Below are 19028 nucleotides of genomic sequence, written 5' to 3' on the forward strand. Positions count from 1 at the left end.
GTCTTCTAGAAAATTCTTGTAAAGTGCAGTTTCAACACCAAAAACAAGAAGTTGGAAAACTTTGTGCTATTTCACTAACTTGCGTGTTTGCAAAAATGATAGAGCTTTAATGTGCTTTCTTTTCTAGCAACTGATTTCTGGAGCTATCAAGAGCCTGCTTTCTTAATCAGTTACAGATGTTTTGTTCTAAGTGTAAAATGATAATCTACAAGGAAAATACCACTTTTCAGCAGGATACTGACCACCCCAACAATGACAAATTAAGACTTTCATCTTACTCTCAGAAAATTTGCTGTTAAAAATCCACAGTAATTTAATAATTTATTTATATTGAACATTCTTCTTTTTCACATGAAAAGTTCATATGTGAGGAACCGAGATCAATTTCAAAAGTGGGTGGAGAATTTTGTGTAAGTTCACAAAAAAGAGCAGCAATGCTGATAGGATACCGAAAAGCTTGTGTGTGTCTAATTTTTTCTTTTAAATGTCACTGAGGCTTGGATTATGCTATATTTCATAAAAAGTTACTCATTTATTTTGCTTACCTATAAAAAATTCTTAAACAGACCTATAAAAGATTCTTAAACAGTTGACTGATTTTTATACAGGCGAGAGAACTGTTCCTGAAGGCAGTGGAACAAGAACAAAATGGGGCTCTTTATGAAGGTAATTTTATCATTTATGTTTTAATTTGACACAGAAAGTTCCTGAACCATTGCAGTGCTTGTGAGCTGACGTCATAAGCTGCTTTAGTGACAGCCATATTAAATGGTTATTGCTGAGAGAAGGAAAAAATATTAAACTTGTTTGAGGGGTGGGTCTACCTTCAGCTGCTAATTAAGCAGTCCTCTCTTGCATAAGAACCCAGAGGACCCTTTGGTGCCTTCTCTGGATTGGCATGGGTGAAAAATATTCAAAGTCCTAATCAAAGATTAAGTTAACAAGGTAGCTAGCAGGGATGTCCCAACTATCCTACCTCACAGGGTTGTTGTGAGGATTAATACATTTATTGTAAAGCACTCTGAAAGGTACTGTCCACAGGAATAATAACATACTAGATGGAAGACTCACTTTGAAGTGAGTGTTGGAATATGTGAAACCTGTAGGGACTTATACAAGCTCTTGTATACAAGGGCTTGCTACTGAAATATTAAGGGGCTTGAGCCAGTAACATATTTTGTTGGAAAAGATCCCAAATCCAAGAATGGCTCAGTTATGGAAGGCTAATTTGCATTCGGTATGAAGTACTGATCTGAATATATTTAGAAACTCAGCATCTGCCAATGCTAGATAAATGTTTTTGACAGTGGTTAGCTTGATTAGTAACTTAGCAAATTCATTCCCAAGCAACACCCTTAAGTGTCTTATTATGATATGCTGCTGAAACCAATAAATAAATACATTTCTGAAGAGCCCGTTAAGAAAAGACTGCTTCTTACATGGAAGAGCTATTAAGCTGAAAAGTATTGTAATGCCTTAGTGTTGCTCAATAATTCAGGCCATCCCTGTATTAAGGTTGGACAGCCTGTGGCCCTCCCGATGTTGAATCCCAATTCCTATTACCCTATGTTTGTTTGGCCAGTGGTGGGGATTGGTGAGATTTCAATATCTGGAAATTCACTTCACTCCTGTCCTGCATATTTCCTTGTGTTGTGCTTCCTGATACAGGGATCTTGTATGTTCACATACATTTGCTACTGTATTTCTGGCCTTTTGATTAATGAACTGAAGACATGTTGGTTCTGTGACATTAACATTACTGGTCTATAAATTAAAAAAAACTTTCCAAACTTCTTGTGTGTGAATAACTTGGTTTTAATCCAAGATGTAATCAGAATGGTAATAAGAGATACTCATTTATGATAAAATGATTTTGAACAATAGAGTGTTTTGTATAGAGCCAGCATTAAAAAGCTGCACAACTACTAGACCAATTTTTTCCATATATCTTCTATGTGGGAAGTTGGTGGAAATGCTTGCATTTTGGTGGCTCTGTGGAGGAACTCAGAGCTTGGAAAATTTTCATTTGGCCACAGTGTGAATTATCAGTTGCTCTAATAAAGCTGACCTCTACAACATTGCCACACTGCACTCTGCAAGATGCTCCATACAGTTTGGGTTTACGTAGTCAACATTTATTCTCCATGTATGGAGTGTTCCTGTTTGAAAAGTCTCACCTTCCATATCGTGACTGTGAAATGACGATTGAAGTTTAGTAAAGATTAACCAATCCTTCAGTCTGTTGCTGACATGATCCAAAATAGGCCCACTTCTAATGGTTTCAGTTTGACAGTGTTGCTGAAGTTTTTTTTTTAAACAGTTTTACACCCGATGATTCTGTAAAAGCTACTACTATTCTTAAACAGGTCAAAGTGACAGGAGAATTAGGTACCAAATCCTAAGGTGTAGTAGACTAGACCTTAGAGTTAAGAGATGTAGAAGTGTTTGATCAGGAAAATGGCAAATGAGACAATGAACTTGTATTTATTAGAGTGTAATGTACACTTTTGTTGGCTAAATTACATTGCCAATATTAGGGTGTGCATTAGATTCAATGGCACATTAACTCAACAGGAGAATGACAGGCTCAACGGAGTAGGCAAGGTCCTGTCAGGCAGGCAGGCAACTGAGGCAGGCTTCTGATGGGTGCTGGCTATAGGGAGCACACAACACCCCTACTAAAACGGCTCCACTGGCTGCTGATAAGCTGTCGGGACCAATTCAAGGTGCAGGTATTGACCTATAAAGTCCTATACGGCTCAGACCCTGCCTATCTCTGTGATCTCCTCTCCCCCTATGAACCAGTGTGGGCCTTAAGATCTGCCAGGGAGGCCCTCCTCTCACTCCCACCACCGTCCCAAGTGCAGCTTGTGGGGACAAGGGAGTAGGCCTTCTCGGTGATGGCCCCTCAGCTCTGGAATGCCCTCCCTAAAGAGATCAGACAGGCCCCTACTTTGCCCACTTTCCGCAAGGAACTAAAAACCTGGTGGTTCCGGCAGGTCTTTGAACAAGATTAGTCTCATTATTCAACAAAGTAGACCTTGTCCTGTTCATTACTTACCTTTTGGCCCTACGATATGCTGTATAAGTTTTGTCTATCCCTAAAATTGACCATGTCAACCTCGCCCTGACTACTGATCCCTGATCCCTCGATGGAATGTTCTGACTGTAACTATGTCTATTTTAACTGATTTTTTTTTTTTGCCTTGTTATGATGTTGTTTATTATGTCTGTTGTGTTAAGTTGCATTATGTTGTTTTTGACAATTGACTGTTTTGTATATATGTTGGAAACCGCCCTGAGTCTTCTCGAGGAGATAGAGCGGTATATAAATATAGTTTTATTATATAATGGCTAGCAGGGAAGGAGAAACCACAATTATCTGTCAGGCTGAGGCTGGCGAACTTCCCAGTCTTGCCAATTTTCAGCTGGCCTCATTCATGAAGCCTTCATCATCTTCTCTCAACTGGTTTATATGCACAATTTCCAACTGGAGTTTTTGAAGGCCTCGTGAGTGAGGCCAACTGAGAATTGCATGAGGCTGGCGAGCTTGCCAGCCTTGGTCTGATGGAGGGGCATGGCTTCTCCTTGCCTGTTGGCTGTTCCATTTCCAAATTTGTCAGGAACTGAGAATAAAGATGGATTGAAAATGGAGGCTCCAAGAGGTAAATGTTTAGAAAAAGCTATTTTCTCAGAAGAGGTCTCAAAAGTGTGTGTGTGGAGAGGGAGAGGGGCAGGATGTGGAACAGGTGGATTATGTACATTATTCATGACAACCAGTAGAGTTCTATAGGAGAAAATTAAGACAGCTATTCTTAGTGAAAGCAAGATCAAGAGTGCCTAAAGACCATTATTATAAAAGTAGGCTGACGCCTTGTTCCGTCGTTTTGATACTGTTAGCTGTACTCAGTAAGTTGATCATGACCACATCTTTTCAGCCTAGTGGTGCCCCGAACTAAAGGGGTTCTGAGGCAGTACAGATGGGGTGTTGGGAAAGGATGGCTACGGTGTTGATCTGGTTGCAGTGTTTATTGGGACAAGCAGTTCTGACACTATCATTTCATCGCCCCTGTTGAGTTATTTTTTTTAAGAAGGGGTTACATTCAAGAGGACAGAAGAACCACCCTGTTTTGAATGAGAAGAGTTAATTTGCTTTGTTTCCTCATTTGCCATCAGCTTGACAGAACACAACTACACTGAATTCCCACTTAGAAATATCATAATGCCTTGTTGTGGGCTCCTCCCTATTCACTGTATTTTGGGATTTTGCTGCCTCCTTTGGTTATAAAAGCAGTCTCTGAAACCTGCACTCACTATTAGCCTGTTGTATCAGTCCGCCTTGCATACATTTGCCCCTATTTTTTCAGTGGTTTTCCATGTTTTATGAATACATAGTTTGTCATGTTACATCAAATTGCTTTAGAACTTCTCAGTTGGAACAATGGTCAACTACTGATGTTTGAAAGCAGGTTCTCAGAGTTCAAACCAATATCTGAGGTCCCATCTACACTGCCATCTAAAATTGTATTATCTGCTTTGAATGGGATAGAATCGTATAACCCAGTTCAAAGCAGATAATATGGATTATCTGATTTGATAATCTGGATTATATGGCCATGTAGAAGGGGCCTGAGAAGATTCTTTTTGTCATATGTGCAGCAGCACAGAAATCCTGTAAATTCTTCCTTTAAAGACCTGAAAGAGCTGTGTCACCATATACAGCCCTTTAAAAATTTAGGACAAAGACCATGATTTCTACCTTTCTGGATCCTATTACATTCTGCCACACTGTCGCAACTATAAATATGCTATATAGATAAGGTCTTAATATCCCTGTGTACTGCATTTAAAGATGTGGGTTATATCTATGAGATAAAAATCGTGCAAAATACTAACATGGCTACTTGTTTGAAAATTGCTTTAGAGAAATGAACAATGAGAACAAAAGTTTCCCTCCCTGCAAATGTCAATAAAAAGGCTGGAAATATTAGAACCCTGATTACTGTTTAAACAGTTCTTTAACTTTGTAAGTGACCTATTTCTATTATCTCTGTTGTGAATGAATTCCTTCTCTGTATAGTACAGCAGTAATACATAAGAATTCTTAATGTAATTTTAGAAGCACAATTTTAATACTTAGTACTGTTAATGCAATTTATTTAAGTAGACCTTGCATTTGTTTCTAGCTATTAAGTTCTACCGTCTGGCAATGCAGCTGGTCCCAGATATTGAGTTTAAGATTACCTACACCCGATCCCCAGAAGTTGACAATATTGGGAAAAGCTAGTAAGTATAGTATGTATGTATTTATTATTCTGTGAGCTCAGTGGCTGAAGCTGTACTAAACATGAGCCCCATTTCATGATGTTAGATGGAGATTAATCTATAGTGCTTTTAACAGTCAACCTGTCAAGCTTCAGACTCAATATGTTTCCAGTTACTCCATTTCTGTAAGCCTCTGCACAGAGACTGGGTAGTAAACAGTGCCAGTAATGATGTTCTGCTGACAATACAGTTAACTCAAGTGCAGTCAGGAAGAGGTGCACCTGAAGTCTCAGGACATCTCAAACTGATCTAGACGATAAGAAAATTGTCCAGGGTTGATTTAATAGAAGCGTTGGATAATTCTTCCAACTGCTAGGAGGATATTTGATTTAAGCCTTTGGGGAAAAGGGCATAATTGCAACCAGTAAGGTTTACATTGTACTTATTTAACTTATAAAGTGTAGTTTTGGACAAGGTTGTGTGTAACATTAATAATTCACAAAGGGCGACAAAGAAAAGTTAAATCTCTACAGGATTAAACCCCAATTTTATGGAGGAATTGTATCTTGAATGTTATTGCTGACAGGTTTAGCTTTGTGTCTGTGATCATTGGTAGACGAAGGAAGTGAAAAGAAAACATACACAAAATGTAGGAGTATTCTATGAATAGATGCATATGCCAAAGAATTATTTGAAACTGACTGAGTTGTTTGAGTAACTCAGACACACTTTATTCTTCACTGTCTGCCATAGTCATTTATTTGGTGGTGGTCTCTGAATTATGAGCTGTCTTAACTCACATCACACAGACATTTGTGATTTGTTTATGAAGACATTATGGTACTAGCGGATGTCAACAGGCAGTAATAGGATAAATGGAAATATTTTTACTCCAATATATGCAATGTGTGTAGGAAAGGCTACTGATTTTATTGGTGTAAAATCCTGTGCATGTCTTCCGAGTAGTAAGCCCTTATAAGGTCAATAGAACTTGCTCTCTGGAAAGTGTGTGTATGACTGTAGCCTTACCATACAATCTTCTGTTGTGATGGAATGCATCACTTCCAAAGGTGAAGGCATGGTATGGAGAGAAAGTCTTGTTTATTATTTTTAGGTAAATATGTGCGAGAAAATGTTTCCGTCATTTCCTTCGTGCTATCTTTTCGACCATTAGTTTACACAAAACGAATGATGACATTTTCGTAGGAAACAAGAGGCAACACGAAAATGAAAGCCGCATAGTCATTGTGCTTGCTTTTGTTTTCCTTTTGTTTCTTCCCCATAACAATAAGCAGGTACTGACAGGAGGACTGTTTTCCCATTACAGATTATGTGTACCAATGGGTGTCAATAATAATATCAATTTACAGTAGAGTTCAGGTTATCCGAGATAAAGGGACGACGGGCCCAATCTCGGATAACCAGAACTACTTGGATAATAGGGAGGCCCTATTATCCCTCCCAGCAATCCGGTTTAGGGAAGCGCCCCGCGAGCGTTGCTAGGCAGCAGCAATCACTGGACGCTTCCCTGGGCTGAGGGCTTGCCGAGGGACGAGCCCCATCCCTCGGCGAGCCCTCGCCCCTTGGGAAGCAGCCCACGAGTGCTGCTGCCTAGCAATGCTCACGGGGCGCTTCCTCCTCCCTCTCCCTCCTTCTCTCGAGCTCCCTTCACTTCCTTTCTCAGGCTGCCCTAGGAAGGAACTCGAGAGAAGGAGAGGGAGGGGCACCCCCGGCGGCGCCTCGAATAATATGGAGTGTCGGTTAACCGGAACTCGGTTAACCAGAACTCTACTCTGTGTGTGTGTGTGTGTGTATACAGTAGAGCCTCACTTATCTAAGCCTCGCTTATCCAACCTTCTGGATTATCCAAGCTATTTTTGTAGTCAATGTTTTCAATATATTGTGGTATTTTGGTGCTAAATTCGTAAATACAGTAATTACAGCATAACATTACTGCATATTGAACCACTTTTTCTGTGTTATATGTGTTGTATAACATGATGATTTGGTGCTTAATTTGTAAAATCATAACCTAATTGGATGTTTAATAGGCTTTTCCTCAATCCCTCCTTATTATCCAAGGTATTCGCTTATCCAAGCCTCTGCCGGCCCGTTTAGCTTGGATAAGTGAGACTCTACTGTATATATAAAGAACGATAACTACTCTGGGAATCTAAGCTGAGCCTGGGAAAGAAATGCCTCTGTATTGCATCTGATGTATGGAAATTGATGTTAATAATTTATGTGTGTGTATAGAATGATAGCTACTCTGAGAATCTAAGCTGAGCCTGGGAGAGGAATGCCTCCGCATTACATCTGATGTGTGGAAATGGGTGTTAATAATAATAATAATATTAATAACAATAGTACTCTGGGGAAGATCCAAACGTTTTAAAAGTTGGTGGGCAAAAAGGGATCAAAATGCCCTCCGTTTGTGGCAATTTCCACCCCTCTAACCCAAATACCGGGGGGGGGGGGGGGAATGAGCCTTGGAAGCCCTCCCATTGCCGCCAATGGCACAAAGATTTTCATGTTTTTCATTAGCCAGATGAAAATTCGTGTCATATAGGCAGCCCATTTTCGTTAGTGGGAACCAAATACAAAGATGAGAGGACACGAATGAAACTACCCAAAATGAACAGCAATTCCATATGAAAGCATAACACTATTTCTAGGTCTGTTCCCTGCTTCAAACCTATTGGGAAAATTATCATCGCAAAATGCCCGGTGGCGCAGTGGGTTAAACACTTGTGCTGGCAGGACTGATGACTTGAAGGTTGGGTTGCTGACCTGAAAGTTGCTGGTTTGAATCCAACCCGGAGAGAGTGCGGATCAGCTCCCTCTATCTGTTCCAGCTCCGTGTGGGGACTTGAGAGAAGCCTCCCACAAGGATGGTAGAAACATCTAAAACATCCAGGAGTCCCCTGGGTAACGTCCTTGCAGACAACCAATTCTCTCACACCAGAAGCCACTTGCAGTTTCTCAAGTTGCTCCTGACATAAAAACAAAACAAAACAAAAGCATTGCAAACACATAGCATTAGTAAATAAAGCCAGTCATAGAAGCATACATTATCAGAATGGGGTTGGGTTTTTTTTCTTTTTAAAATAAAAGCAATCATGGACTCTGAGTTATCTCTTGGGGGACTGTTTTATAGCTTGAGTGGCACACTTAACAAAAGCCTATCCATCATCATCATCCATTATATTTAGAAGGCTTTGTGGGGAGAGATGGGTTTTTACATTCCTTGGTCCCAGACATGGAAGCCAAAGTGTCTCAGGAATTGCCTCTCCCCTTTGAAACTTCTTGGGAGCTCTTTAAATTAGAGGCTTTAATTGCCAAGCACCTAGAATTGCTAGAAGTAAATGGGAAGCTATAGCTAGAAATGGAGCATGTTTGTGGCAGAATTGTTTCTTACTCTTGCTATCAGGGGAGATAAGTGGCAAGTATGTTGGTATCACTCAGGGCATGGCTGCAGATTGTGAACCTTTCCAGATGTCAATGGATTTCTTCTTGCCAATGGTGAGAAATGCTTGGGGTTTGTTGTTACTTATATCCAACTTTTATTTCTTGATTAAGACACAACGCGTAGTTGATCAACATATCAAGGGCTGTTCATTTCTGTTCAGGGCTAGATAAAAGAAACAAACAAGAAATACCATACTATGTTTTATAACAGAAATAGTTATGTCTTGCCCTTTTAAAATACTTCTAGACACCTTGCCTGCTGACAAAACCAGTGGGGCTTCAAAAGCTTATTTGATGTTTCTTATGAATTTTTGGTTGACCCAATAAAGGTATTGTTTGGTTGATTTTGCCCTTTGTAGTTTCTGGCATTTTTTAGTTTTAACACTAGGTGGTGGTCATTCCATTTTCTTTTCTTTTTTTCCTGGTAAGGATTGACAGAAAGGCCCAAGCAAAAGAAAATAGTCATGGAACGTCTTATAAAGTTCCCTTGGGCTTTTTTAGATATGGGAACACTAAAGATAGAAGTGGTTCATTCTCTGGAACCTTAGGCCTCAGTTGTTGTGGCTGGTGGCTTTCTTTCTAGCCTTCACTTGTTTGCTTTTTCCTGGAGGAAGTTACATTTGCCTACTTCATTCCACTCATCCCCACCGTTTTATCTCAATGACTCTGGGATGGCTGCCAACTGATTTGAGCAGAAGCCATTTTTAGTTTTGCCCTTGCTTGCGAAGGAGCCTGTTTCATAGTCAGGGTGAGTGACCTTTTTTTCCTGGTTCTCAGAGAGATTGTCCAAGGCCACTAGGCTCAGATGTAATGTAAAATAATCCCCTGGCTTCAGGTAAGTCCTTAGTGGCTGTATACTAAACAGTTTTTCTTTCTGTTAATACTGTGATACACAACTCTTTGGCTGAAACTTCTTTAAAATACAGAATTCCTCTCAGTTCTTAGGAGATAGCTTTTTTTCTTTAACGCACTAGTAGCTAATTGTATGGTGAGGAGATATCTGAGTGTTCTGCTATCTAAACAGTGTTACATTGCTCTCCAATTTCACTAAGTATATAATGGTTAATTTGTTTAAATAGCAGAATCATTTTAAATATCAGCTTTCTCTTATTTAGAATCACAGAGTCATCAAGGTGGAAGAAACCACAAGGGACATATTGTCCAACCAAACAGAAATAACACATCAATTTAATTATCCCCTATTCTTCTGTCATTTCTATAAAGCTAAAGTATTGTGCAAATTAGCACAAGTCCCACTGAGTGCAGTTATGGTTTTTTTTTCTGGTTAAACTTTTGTGATAGTTGGCATGGTGAAATGGTTTGATTGTTAAGACTACAACTCTGAAGACCAGGGTTTTCATCCCTACAGTTTCTCAAGTCGCTCCTGACACGAAAAAAAAATCCCTGCTCAGCCACAGAAAACCCGTTGAGTGACCGTGGGTAGTTGCTAGTTGTACTCCCTCAACCTCAATGGAAGTCAGGATCAAATCTCTGAACAAATTCTTTTTTTTGTAGAATCTTTATGTTAAGACAAGTATGAATTCAACTTGACCTTATATACTCCTCTTTCTGATTGTGTTTCACCTTTGCTTTGGTTTTCTTCAGTAAATCAAAGCTACTTTTAGCTGCAAATTTAACCATCAAACAATAAGTTCAGAGTCAAATAGGAATAGTAGTTATAAATAATATACTTATGCATAAGTCTAAAAATCATAGTAAAGATTGACCCCCCCAAATCTGTGTCTGTGGTTACATGAGTCTATGTAAGTACTGTACCTTAACTTTTATCAAAAAGGAAACCATCCCCTACTCTGACAAAAGGTAAGAGTTTAGTCTATCCCAGGAGAAAAGACCTCTTGTACTCTCTCTGCCATTGGGCTGCTTCTGGCCTTTTGTGTGGGCAGGAAAATGGTAGAGCCAGGGATAACCCTCAGTATAACCCTGAGGTTATACTGGCTCTTTCTCAGCTCCATGGAATGACTCTTGACTTATCCATGGATCATATAAAAATCCATTTTTCTCCAAACCTGTTCTTGACTTACATATGAAGTCAATATATACATGAGCATATACAGTATACTTAGCCCTCTAATGATTGTTTGGTCTTTCTGGTGACTAAACCCTACACGAGGTGCAGATAGATGTATTATATCTCCATGGACTTTTAAAAATAAGATCAAAATGGAGTGAGGTACGCTGTATAGCACACATTGCACTTCACATTTTCCCTACTCACAGTTCTAAATTAGATGTCATTGAGTCCAAACCTGCGCTTGCTTGCTCAAAAACATTTCCACTGAGTTATAGATCTGTTGCTGTCTTAGGCCCTGCTTGCTCAGAATTATACTCTTTTTAGCCCTAGTGTATGTATGATCTGGATAAACATGATCTAAAACCAAGTGCTCAATTAGAAATATGTTGTTTTTTAGTTGTGTTGCATATTTTTTGTCTTTCTTTCTCTTGTGTTTTTCGCGGCAGCCTAACATGCTGAAATTAAATGGGTATTGCTTTTATTGCCATGAAGAGAAAAGTGACATAGAAGACATTCATCTGTTTAGCTGCCGCTGCTAAAACCACAGGAGCAAAACTAGCTAAAAAGTGGACAATCCAAGGGTTTTTTAGACAAACAGTTTCAATATTTAGTTTATTTTTATTTCGTGTCAAAAGCATTGCATAACAAATACATTTTAAAATGATGAAAAAAAAAGGAAATCACAAGCAACTAAATAGTTTTAGACCAAAAACGGGCAACAGCAACCGCATTTAGTTTATGAAAATGTCAGAGTTCTAAAATATTTTTCTACAGTGGTTTACGTCATAGAATAGTTTATTGGCTTTAGTTCATAAGGTTTAAAGTCTTGCAGTGTTTGCTGTTGTAACTGACATTACTTTTAAGGGAGAGGTCAAATGATATATCTGAATAATTTTACAAGACCTGAACTTTGTTGATTATTTCACTCCTCCATTTCAAGTCTACCTATAAAATTCTTAATTTTAAAACACGTCGAACTTACACTGTAGTATTGACGAGGATATCCTTGTTTAAATTATCAGATAGCTTAAGTATTAAAATCGGTGTCAGGAAATCAGTACAGTTTTTTTCTGAAGGAATATGTTGTATTCAGAAAGAAACGTTTATTTTCAGAATTGTTCTCTGATGCTAAACACATACAGTAGATGAAAGCAAATATTAGTATGAATGGACTTCAATCTAGATGTGATTGTGCTGAAATGTGATTTCAAGGTTTTGTTTTGTAATATTTTGTTGTCCCGCTATGCCTCCTTTTTTAGCCTTGAAGATAATGAGGAAGACTTCAAAATGGCTGACCTACTATCCTATTTTCAGCAGCAGCTGACTTTTCAGGAATCATCTATCAAACTCTGTCAGCCTGAGCTGGATGTGAATCAGACTCATATTTCAGGCAAGATTATTTCATAGTAACAATATTATACATGTTTTGATACTAGGAATCATGTCATGGAAGTGTTACATTATATTTTTAAACAAAATAAATGCCTTGCGGGGCATATGCAAATACTTGGGCAGAAAATTGGTAGATATCCATCAATGTTATCTTAATCATTGTTTTGTCAGAAAAGCAGGGTATGCTTTTTAAAAATACATGATGGCCATGGTTACAATTGCTTTGCTTTGAAAATATAAGAAAAAATAGGGTTGTTCAGAGAAATATTGGCTTATAGTTCATTTTTAATCCTATCGTTTTGTGCTTTTACATGTAATTTTATGGGCTTCTTCAGCTAAGTAAATACAGGCCAGGAGAAATGAGGGTTTTCTCAATGTTAGTTCACAATAATTGTTACACTGCACATGGTTCATGGTCCTAAAGTGATCATCTTTTGTTGCTGCATGCTTCACATCTACTGTCTTTAGGAACATAATGGTTTATGGCCAAACACAGCATGATAAATAAAATTGCATTAAAAAGAGGTCTAAAAGACCTGCTTTGTTAATTAAAATAAAGTACAGTAGTAAATCAACTTGTTGAGAGAATTATATCCAAATCCAAAAGAACTTCCTATTTTACAAGCAAACTGCAAATAGTCTTAGAATATAATGCATAGTTAAGATTCACTGTTTATTTTTTTTCATAGTGTTGCCTATGGAGCTATTGATGTATATTTTTCGATGGGTGGTTTCTAGTGATCTGGATCTGCGGTCTTTGGAACAGTTATCATTGGTTTGCAGAGGTTTCTACATTTGTGCCAGGTATGAATTATACTCATGTAGGAAACAGCTGTGTATGTTGTACATTAGATTGGAATGGATATTGGATTATGCAGAAAAGTCTTCGTCAGTTTACTGATCAAATCATTAAGGATTTTTAAAGCATGAATTCCATTAGGGAAACAACACGAGCAACAATAAAGCAGACACTGAAATGCCACTTTTTTGGATTACAACTGCCACAGTCCTCCATGGTAAATTGTCATTGGACTGTCTAGATTGGGGGATTCTGGGAATTTTAATACCTTCAAGTTGCCTGTTTTCATAAGACAACCCTTCAAGTTGCCTGTTTTCATAAGACAACCCCATAAATTTCATTGAGTCTTCTAATCAAGGAATACTCAGAGGTGGTTATGTCCCTTCCTGTAAAACAGCCTACAGCACCTGGTATTCATTGGCTTTCTCCCATCCAAGTTTACCCTGCTTAGCTTCCATAATCATATGGAATGACTTATGCCAATTACCCCCCAATGCTTTTGTTTTGTAGATTTTTCAAATATTACAAATTACTGTAATTTTAAAGTTTTTTTACATTGTTCAATGCGTACAATGATCTAAATATTTTTCCTTTCATTCTGAAATTAGTGTCAACCAGTAGTCATAGACTTTTGAAATATGTGGAAATGAAGCAAATAGCAACTAATTTTTAAAAATCCATAAACAATAATAAAGGTTATTTTTTGCACTGTAAAGGTTAACATGATACAAGCCTTTGTGTACTAGAATGTAGTGACATGTGAAGTGTTATTCTAATTTGCAAACTTTCAGATGGATTGTCAGTAATAAAGCAAGAGACATTGAGGTATAAAAATGATTGTAATGATTATATGATACAGTTTTTACATTTCTTTTCCCTTCGACCATGGTGGTTACCACCGCCATCTGCATTTATATTTGCCAAATTAGAGTGAAGTGTTATTATTTTGTAGATCAGTGGGTTCTGAGAATGAGAATTTTCCCTAATGTCTCAGATGCCACAGGACTATTGGTTCTGGACTTAACTAGCAATGCTGTCTGGCTACTCTTCTGGAAATTATGAGGAACAAAAAGTCAATTTCTTTAAACATTAATCAGAGTCAACTTCCTGGTTCCTCCTACCAACAAAGTAAAGTTATAGGCAGTTTTAGGCAATGACCTTTGTCCCTGTTTAGATGTATTTGCAATTATAAGAGTTTGCCAGCAAAAGGAGGTTTGGTACACTGCTGCTTTTTCCCCCTGAACACTGTAAGACTTTAGGATAATATTTCAGTGATTTCCGTGTTGTCCATATAGCAAAATAGAACATGCCAAAGATACATTTATTGGGTCAACCAAAATGCATAACATACATGCAAACTTTGAAAGCTCCACAGGCTTCGTCATTAGGCAAAGTTGTTAAAACTCTTACACAGGAAGTGGAAAAAGATGATATTGGAATCACAGGCTGACACTTGGTCAGGATGTTGTTTTTGTTGTTATTTAAGAAAGACTATATCTGTGTGTGTGTGGGAGAGGAAGGGGAGTGATTCCTGCTTTCTTTAGCCATGTAGGCTCTGGAGACAAAGAGCCATCTTCACTTCAGTTCTTGATAACACCACCTAGGCTTCATGGAGTATTTAGTAATGTCCATAGCAAATAAAGGGCAGTTTGTTTACTGTCAGGCCAGTCATAGATTGAATGTGTGATAAGGGCTATGGCATTTCTGCACTTGCATACATGGTCTAACTGTATCACAATGGATAATCTTAAAGACCCTTCAATTACCAAAGTAATGATATTCTGAGGCTGGATTTACACATGCAGAGTACAAAATAAAGATATAATTCATGAATAGCCCTTCCCATCTAAGTTTTATTCATGTGCTACCCTGTTTTCAGGGATCCAGAAATCTGGCGTCAGGCTTGTTTGAAAGTTTGGGGCAGGACCTGTAACAAAGTGGTTCCTTATACTTCGTGGAGGGACATGTTTCTGAAGAGACCCAGAGTTCGATTTGATGGTAAGCAAGATAAAGGAAAGTTGAACTCTTCGTTAAAAAAAATCCATAATTTTGATACTTGGAATAACATTTATGCTTCATGTTAAATCAGCAGGATGATTCACTATTTCTCTTTGTTGTTGGATTTCTGTGAATCTGTGGAGGGGTTGGACTACTGGCCTCCACCCCATCGTCATCCCCCACAGCTGTTCCTGTCGTCACACGTGAACCCTGGTTACCACTCCTCCAGCTCCTATCAAGACTTAGGTTTTCCCATGACCCAGATGTATCACCAGTTTGCCAATCCCCCTGTCCTGAAAACCCGACAAATGTATCACTAGAAGTTGGCTCTGCACACAAATCCCTTATTTCTTGTACCTTAGTCCAGTTCAATGTGCCCTCCTCATTCTCATCACTCCCGGACCCATCATCCCCAGAGAAACCCAAAAACCACTCATCCTCTGTGGGAGCAGTAAGTATATCCCGGAGCTTCTTCCTCTCCCATTCCTCATCTGATTCCTGCTCCCGAGTAACCCTCTTAGTACCTCTATTCACATCCAGCCCATCTCCTTTCTCACTCATTGACTCCTTGCCACTTGAAAGCCCTTCAAACATGTCTTCATCAGAAGGTGCCATAAGTATATCCCGGATCCGTTTCCTTTGCTGTTCTTCATCTGACACCTGCTCATGATTAACCCTTTTCCTCCTACTAGTACTCCTACCGTTTGTTATATTGCCAGCAGACTCAACTACAACATTCACCCTCCTCCAATCTGCTGGGACTTCTCCCATTCTCCAAGAACTCTCAAAGATGATTGCCAGTGGTTCTGAAATAACTTCCGCTAGTTCCTTCAATATTCAATACTCTTGGATGTAGTTGATCTGGCCCTGGGGACTTGAATTCATTTAGAGCAACCAGGTGTTCCTGGACAACTTGTTTCCCTATTTGGGGTTGGATTTCCCCTAATTCTTCGTCCATTCCATGTTGCTGAGGTTGAAGACGGCTTTCTTTTTGTGAGAAGACCGAGGCAAAGAAGGCATTAAGTAGTTCTGCCTTTTCCCTGTCCCTTGTCACCATCACGCCCTATTGCCTCCTTGTCCTTCCTTTTTCTACCAAAGTAAGCAAAAAAGCCTTTTTTGTTGTTTTTAATGTCCCTGGCAAGCCCGAGCTCATATTGCGCTTTAGCCTTACGAACCTTTTCCCTATAGGAGTTGGCTATACGTTTGAATTCTTCTTTGGTGATTTCTCCCCTTTTCCACTTCTTGTGCATGTCTCTTGAGTCTTAGCCCGGTTAGAAGTTCTTTGGACATCCATTCTGGCTTCTTCACACTTGTCTTGTTTTTTTTCTTTGTTGGCACTGTTTGCATTTGCGCCTTGAGTATTTCACTTTTAAAAAAACTCCCATCCATCCTTAACTCGCTTGTCTTTTAATATTGGCGTCCATGGAATGCCGCTCAGAATTTCCTTCATTTTTTGGAAGTCAGCTCTCTTAAAGTCCAGAATGTGTGTTTAACTTGTCTTAGTTTCAGCCTTCCTTTGTATGGCAAACTGTAGGAGCACATGGTCACTTGCCCCGAAGGATCCAACCACTTCGACTGTATTGATCAGGTCTTCCACATTTGTTAAGATTAGATTGTTCTAATAATTTCAAATGGGACAGAGCCTCTCTCTTTAAAGCATGCATTTTTTACTCAGGGAAGGAGTCCTCTAAATCCCTTAGAGCTGTGCTCTTATGTATTTTCCTATAATATTGAGTTGCAGTTAATGAATTTGACCCTACTTGTCATTACAATGGTTAGGGCTGTATCATGTAAATTAATATTAGAGGAAAGACTGAAGATTATTGTTTTACTGCAGTAGCAGAAACACTGCAGGTTGTTAAAAAAAAAGGGGGGGGGGAATCTGATGATATAAGCAAACACATTGTTATGTGTTAAATATTAACAACTAAGTCATAGTTCACCTGTTTATGGACTGTATGCATTCTGCTCCAAATTTTACAGGTGTCTATATCAGCAAGACAACCTACATACGCCAAGGAGAACAGTCTCTTGATGGTTTCTATAGGGCATGGCACCAGGTGGATTATTACAGGTACAAGCTTTGTAAAATGAGTGAGTTAATTATTTCTCTTATGTTCCTTGCAAACATAATTCCTGTTCTCATAAAATCTCGGTGCTTTGGAGACACAGGTGTGTCTAAAGAACCTGAATTCAACAGGATACTTGCATGCAAGTAGTTCAGCATGGTTGCTCATAATGTTTGGGGTTAATGCAGCTTGATGATATAGTTATACTGAATCTTCCTGGTAATATACTTGAATTATTGTAGTTTGTGAAGTTCTGCTAATCTAGGTTTTGCTGCTCTTGGTGGAGAACATAGGAACATTTTAAGGAACTTATACTGTCGGAACACTGATCTGTCTAACTTAGCATTTTCTATGTTGTCCATCAATAGTTCTCTAGGGTTTCAAGTCAGGACTGTCCCATTTCTACCTAGGGGTTGAATATGAGGCCTTCTGCCTACAAAGCACATGTGTTGCTACTGTGTAGTGTCAGGGACAATTCAGAGTGATCTTCTTGACCCAGATCCTGCTGGGATGCCTATAAGATGCTCCTTGAAAGTGGACGTCTTTGAGAACAGCCCTGTTGCCTGAGAAACTGATTGAAATAGAAATCAAATCAACTCTGTTGTTCATACAAAAACATATTAAATGGCACCTTTCAGATTCCTGCTGTGATAATTTGTATGTTACAATCCATTTTTAAGTAAGAAAAATGTAAACAATATGTTTAGAAATTTTATTCAGGGTTCTGTTTTGTCCTGAGAGTTTGGGTTTGGCATATTTTTAAAAACTAGTATGACATTCTTGCCAGGAACCTCTTATTTATTTAATTTGTTAGGTACCTGAGATTCTTCCCAGATGGCCAAGTGATGATGCTAACAACTCCGGAAGAGCCCCAGTCTATTGTTCCTCGTTTACGAACTAAAAACACAAGGTATGTTCTGTTTCTGTGTCAAGTAATTTTATTTTCCAGGTATATAAAAGGTTTGTACCTATCTGTTTTAATTGGGATTTTTAAACTTAGGTGCTTGCAAAGGTAGATTTGGAATTTTCGGCTGTCAGAATACGAATAAACAAAAATAGAAATTAGGTAGTTTAAGTTTAAAACCCAAATTGCCACTAATGAAAGGAAAACACTATCTTTTAAATGCTTTCCATTCTTAGATATATTTTAACAGTCTTTTTTTTCTTTCTGAACCTTAGAACTGATGCAATCCTTCTTGGCCATTATCGCCTTTCCCAGGATACAGACAATCAAACCAAAGTATTTGCTGTAATCACAAAGAAGAAAGAAGAGGTATATATGAAAAAAAATGCATGCATTCATTAATTTATCTCAGAATAACATACATACTTGCATGCATGTTTGAAGCTAGGATGTTATTTTGTCATTCAGTTGCTCTGAGGTGTGGGGGGGATCTGCTATTTTTTGAAAAGAACATGGCCATCTGATATTCTACATCTTAAATATGGAAAGGGACAAAATGTTTAAAAACTCTTTTGATAGGATATGCATGAAGGAAAATCTACTATATATGCATGGGATGAACAAATGCAGATTTCTGTATGTACCTCTGGATTATGGAGCTTAATTTTGGTATTTTGGTTTGCCAGTGCTTTGGACCAGGGATGTGGGTCTTGGGGAAGGAATGTGTTATTTTTTACTAAGTACGGTAAATAAACAAATTGTCCCATCCTTCCGGTGCAGGGGTGAACAACCTCTGAAGGCCATTCTTGGGGATTTTGTGGACCATCACCCCAACCCAGAAAAAACATTATTCCCAAAATGCCAACATTGCACACTTAGAAGCCCCTGAGGAAATGGTTTACCATTTAAGTACAATCTACCTTTGCCATTTTTCCCACCACCCAAAACACCCCATCTTTCTTTAGAAATGTGAGGGGCTTTTTATCACTTGAGGTTGGGGGGAGCATTGTGTGTAGGCCACACTTTGCAGATCTTGTTGAGCAAGGAGTGGAGTAGAGTTGGGATTAGCAGAAAATGGTCAAGAAATGATTGGATAAGAGG

The 19028-nt window shown here is 38.7% G+C and overlaps 1 protein-coding gene across 4 annotated transcripts in view; it reads left to right on the top strand.

The window, feature by feature from the left end:
* The window catches only part of fbxo9 (F-box protein 9), a 29418-nt gene that overhangs the window by 7210 nt on the left and 3180 nt on the right, over positions 1-19028 (top strand). For all 4 annotated transcript variants that reach the window (XM_016996723.2, XM_062982963.1, XM_008117908.3 and 1 more), the window contains 8 exons: positions 609-666; positions 5187-5286; positions 12025-12155; positions 12847-12961; positions 14836-14954; positions 16938-17028; positions 17838-17933; positions 18203-18296. In XM_016996723.2, the coding sequence (XP_016852212.1) occupies positions 609-666; positions 5187-5286; positions 12025-12155; positions 12847-12961; positions 14836-14954; positions 16938-17028; positions 17838-17933; positions 18203-18296 (804 nt within the window). The remainder of the gene's footprint in view (positions 1-608; positions 667-5186; positions 5287-12024; positions 12156-12846; positions 12962-14835; positions 14955-16937; positions 17029-17837; positions 17934-18202; positions 18297-19028) is intronic.

Source organism: Anolis carolinensis, chromosome 1 (assembly GCF_035594765.1).
Source record: "Anolis carolinensis isolate JA03-04 chromosome 1, rAnoCar3.1.pri, whole genome shotgun sequence".
NCBI classification, from domain to species: domain Eukaryota; kingdom Metazoa; phylum Chordata; class Lepidosauria; order Squamata; family Dactyloidae; genus Anolis; species Anolis carolinensis.